Genomic DNA, 4,780 nt, shown 5'->3' on the forward strand with positions numbered 1-4,780 from the left:
CCATCCATCCATCCATCCATCCATCCATCCATCCATCCATCCATCCATCATCTTCCGTTATTCCGAGTCGGGCTGTGGGATAGCAGCTTCAGCAGGGAGGCCCAGCCACCTCTTCCAGCTCTTCTGGGAGGATTCCAAGGTGTTCTTGCAGACAATAGTCTCTCCAGCGTGTCCTGGGTCATCCTCAGGGTCTCCTCCCAGTCGGCCATGCCTGAAGCACCTCTCCAGGGAGGCATCTAGAAAGAATCCTAAACACCTCAACTGGCTCCTCTCGATGTGGAGGAGCAGCGGCTCTACTCTAGCCTGATCGCCTCACAGCTCTGCTCCCTTTTCAACACAACAGATAATACAGAGTCTACAGTACTGAGGAAGTCACACCAATCTGTCTGTYAGTCTCATGCTCCATTCACTGTGAACAAAAGCCCCAAAATACTTGAACTCCACCACTTGAAGSAGAACCTCAACCMCAACCCAGAGAGAGCAATCCATTTATTGTAAACAGAAAAAAATAATAACCCAGTTTCCAAATCATTAGATGTAATGTCAGAGTTTTAAACTAAGACCATCACGTCATCACACTCAGGTATGTGAGTTTGATCCTAGCCACGTTCATTTTTAGCTTATTTTTAGTCAAATTAACTGAGTTGTAGCAATGTTTGTGTTTCAAAGTCAGTTTACAGTCATGTTTAATGGGCTGACTCCAAAAGTTAACGATTTAGATCAACTTTGAGAGGTTCATTAGATATTTTACTAAAAGACAAAGGCAGACAGAAAGGCCAGAACTGTCTCCTTCCTCTCACCTCTGAGCTGCTCAAATGTTWATTAAGCCTTTTACTCCACAAATCCATTTTCTCAGATTTACATGTTTTTATTATKATTATAAACCAAAATGTGCATCATTTTAAGTTAATTTATTCTAACTAAAGTCAGAAAATCCTAAACATCTGTGGTGTTTAAATGAAAATGGAGGTGTCAGGTTTTTCAGTTCTGATTGTGTCAGAGGCGTTTTGTCTCCTCCCGGGGCAGCTGCAGATCTGCAGAGGAGATTTGAGTCGGTGATAAAAGTTATCAGTGTTTTCTCAGCGCACAGATGAAACAATGATCTCTGCACGCAGGAGTTAATCAAAGAGTGAAAAAAGTCTTGTTGTTCAGACCCGCCTCTTCCCCCTCCTCCTCCTTCTCCTCCTCCCGTGCGCAGCCAGGAACGGGGAGGGTATAAAAAAAAGTGAAGAAGCCAGCTCTCTCCTCCATTGTTCTTCTCGTCCTGGAAGTCTGGGAGCGGGGACGGTCTGCGGACGCGGCTGCGCTGCTCGGGTCCCGGACGGCGGGCTGTCGTCACCATGACGGGCTCCGGTCCGAAGCTCGGCGTCCTGCTGCTGGTGGCGGTTCTGCTGCAGACGGTGGTGGTCACCATCACCGTGCTGCACTTCACCACGGCTCTCAACTCGGTAAGGAACCCGTGCGCACGAAGCGGAGACGCGGCAGCAGTTTTTGATTTTACGCAGCGGCGGCAGGAGGCTCTCCGCGCTCCGCGGAGCGCGCAAATCTGCTGAAAGTGTTGATGCAACTCCCCCCCCCCCCCTTTCTAAACTCTATAATCGCTACAGCTCAGCACTTGGTGAAGAACTGCTTTAGTTTGGTTTTACGCGCTCCAGAACACACGCAGTTTATTTTGCACAAAGCAGCGCAGGCCACACACACACACACACACATACACCCCTCTCACTTTAAACAAATCCAGTTTCAAACAGATTCACATAAACATGCACCAGAACAGAAAAGGATATGAAGGTAAAGAGGTGAACTGCAGCCATGCTTCAGAGTTGCGTAGTTTCTTACCTGGACCGCGTCCAAAGCTGAACTGTTTACAGAAATCAATCATTGATGAAACATCATTATGTGGGAAATAAAACCTAAACAGGTTTAAAAATAACCTGGACACGTGCCAGGAAAATATCAGCCTTCTCCTGCAGAAAGACAATTAAAGCAGCAGTCGGTCAAACAGCTTTTCTCTCCTCCGCAGATGAAGGAGACGTTCGCCCGGAGCAGTGTCTCCTGTCTGACGGGCTCTGACCTGCAGAGCATCACGGCTGGAAGAGGAGATCCGTGTTGGCAGGTCACCGAGCAGCTCCACCTGCTCATCGAAAAGGTGAGAGTACCCGCAATGCACTGCTCCAACACAACAGCAGAGCCTTTGTGATCAGAGTGACAAACAGCCGCCAGTTTCCTTCTTCTGCTCTGCAGCAAAAACGGCCCACATTTTGGCACAATCTATGGAAATGATGCATAAAAGTTGACTGGTATAGTTGAGGTATTCATGGCATGGCACAGATTTAGTTTGACCAAATTAGCTCTATAAGTCTTCCCTTTTTTCATATTCTGGCATGAAAAGTGTATGGCATCATTAATTTCTTTTAAAAAACAGCCTTTTAATTGCAAAGAACGTAAAAATGCCATTTATTTATTTATTTATGTATTTTTGCTTTCTGTGAAGTACTTTGTGATGTTTGTGTCTGTGAAAGATGCTGTAGAAATAGTTTTATTTATTTATTTACTTACTTACTTACTTACTTACTTACTTACTTACTTACCTACCTACTTACTTACTTACTTACTTCTTTATTTATTTTTAATTCTGGAAAGGGTTGAGGTCCTCGTCATCATGAGGAGCTTCCTGTGAAAATCAGAGGAAATAAAATGCTGAAATGATCTAAATCTCTGTCACAGACGGACAATGAGCTCCTTCATGCTCAGAGATGTGATCCTTTGGGGTCTAATCGGCACAGGAATGCATTCACCTGCTCTGGTCTGAAACCCTCCAAAAACCCTTTTTTTCCCCTCGACGTGATATCTGTTTGGTTTTTGTTCCGTCTTCAGATTCTCCTCCTCTCACTTTGCTGCCCTTTTTTTTTTTTTTGGACTCCGATGCTCAAGGAAATGTAAACCGGTGGTAAAATCATGCAAGTTTGACCCACAGTCTTTAAACTTGTGATGCTCAGTAGATTCACGGCACCACGTCTTCAGTATATGTTGAATACTACGTTTTGCTGCTTTGATTATTTGTAAAATTAATTTGCCAGGCTTGTAGTTGAACCAGTTTGCGTCCCAATAAAGCAACAAGGACTCAGCTGTGAATGCTAAATGTTTTCATTCTGTTCTGATTATGTAAATTTAAACCAAAGTGTCACCAGAAGATGGTGTTAGATTGAATTTGCGATTGCCAAATGGTTTTAGAATCCATCTTGTGAAAGCTGCATGGAGGGGAGTTGTGTGAGAGAGCATCACCAAAATCAGCTGCTGTGACGTTTTAGTGTCGGAACAATTCACTGGATTTACTCAAAGTATTCAAACCGGTTTCTCCTTGAATAACAAGAAGGCGTGTTTTAAGTTTCAAACATCCTGCCAAAAAWCAACAGAACTCATCCACAGTATGTGATAAACACAAAAGTTTAGACTTGTTAAAATGTTWAAAATGTTTGTAGTAACTTTATTTCTGCCAAACATTTTAACTGCTGTTAGTTTCAAATGAAGGCTGTATGTTGAGGAATGATGGAATTAAGTTGTTTTGGTCAAAGCTTGAAAATAACATATTTGACATATAAGTCACATGATCCATTAGCTAAGTGTTGGTACATGTGCTGCCGCTCCTAACTTTAGTTAAATATCTGTAAAACTGACTGAGTTATGTTCATTTTTATGTTACTGTGCTATAATTGTTTAGCTGTGGCAGCCATCTTGGGTTGACTCCGAAAGGTAGTCGGCTGCAGATGCACGATCACTAATTTCATTCAGATTTGTTCAGGATATTTTGCTAACACAGCAGACAAATGGACACACATGCAAAGGCAAGCATAAACTTGATCTGTTTGTTGTCTTTCAGAAGTAGGTGATAAAAAAGGTTTATTTAAAAAANTGACTAAACATTTTGCAGAAGTTTTAGTCAACAAATTTTTGCTTCATATTCTTGTTCACACGGTTGCAGGCAGGTAAATAAAGTTCACGCCTGTGTTGGTTGCCTAAAAAAACCTCTTTAAACTTTTGCCACATCTGTTTGCTGCCAGTAAAAACGGCTATAATTCTCACGTTAGGAAACAACCTTTTACATAAATCTTTTGTAATTCTTTCATTATATGTCTTTAAAAGTGAGGAAAAATGTGTTTTCGCTCTCTAAACAGAAAGCAGCTTTACTGAGAAACTGGTTTTCATCAGTCCAGTCGTAGTTGCAGATTAACTGATTTGAGAAACGTAAGACACAAGGAAGAGAAGAGAGATCGATTTACAGGAAGGGATCTGCTGCTCGTCTGAACATGAAGGCTTCTTATTATTCGCCCGAGGACACTTCCTGGTGCTGATGTCAGCACATTTTCAGGGTCAAAGTCAAGAAAAACAAGTCTGTTTTGCAGGAATGAACAGCTTGTTCTTCTCTGCAGATAAAAGTTTCAAAAGGATACTTTCATTTAGGCATATTTAGCGTTCTGCCTTCTAATCTAATTTAAGTTGTTTGTTTCGGTGCCTCAAAGTTCGTAGAACAGATTTCAAATTTAAATGTGTGTCGGGGCGGGATCCTTTGTTGAAACTTGTGCTGTGCTCGTCGAGGTGTTTTAGAAACTATAAAAGCATCAAACAACCACATGTGTGATTCTGATTAACTGTTTGCATCTGTTGTTCCTGTAGTCTCTGTCTCAGCGTTACCAGAGGAGGATTACTTCAGCAGTGAAAGGTGAGGAACCTCACAAGGATGAAATGAAGCTGCAGTCCAGAGAAAAGAAAAGGTTGCATC

General features: G+C 42.3%; 1 protein-coding gene across 1 annotated transcript; it reads left to right on the forward strand.

Moving 5' to 3' along the window:
- Nucleotides 1–1,204: 1,204 nt before the first annotated feature.
- On the forward strand, nucleotides 1,205–4,720 carry LOC106522312 (tumor necrosis factor ligand superfamily member 10; the record flags this gene model as incomplete). The annotated part of the gene is given in 3 exon segments (XM_014015287.1): nucleotides 1,205–1,448; nucleotides 2,024–2,149; nucleotides 4,675–4,720. Coding segments are annotated over 3 exon segments (280 nt in total), but the record flags the coding sequence as incomplete, so codon positions are not given.
- Nucleotides 4,721–4,780: the final 60 nt, after the last annotated feature.

The sequence above is a fragment of the Austrofundulus limnaeus genome, unplaced genomic scaffold, assembly GCF_001266775.1.
Source record: "Austrofundulus limnaeus strain Quisiro unplaced genomic scaffold, Austrofundulus_limnaeus-1.0 Scaffold126, whole genome shotgun sequence".
NCBI lineage: Eukaryota > Metazoa > Chordata > Actinopteri > Cyprinodontiformes > Rivulidae > Austrofundulus > Austrofundulus limnaeus.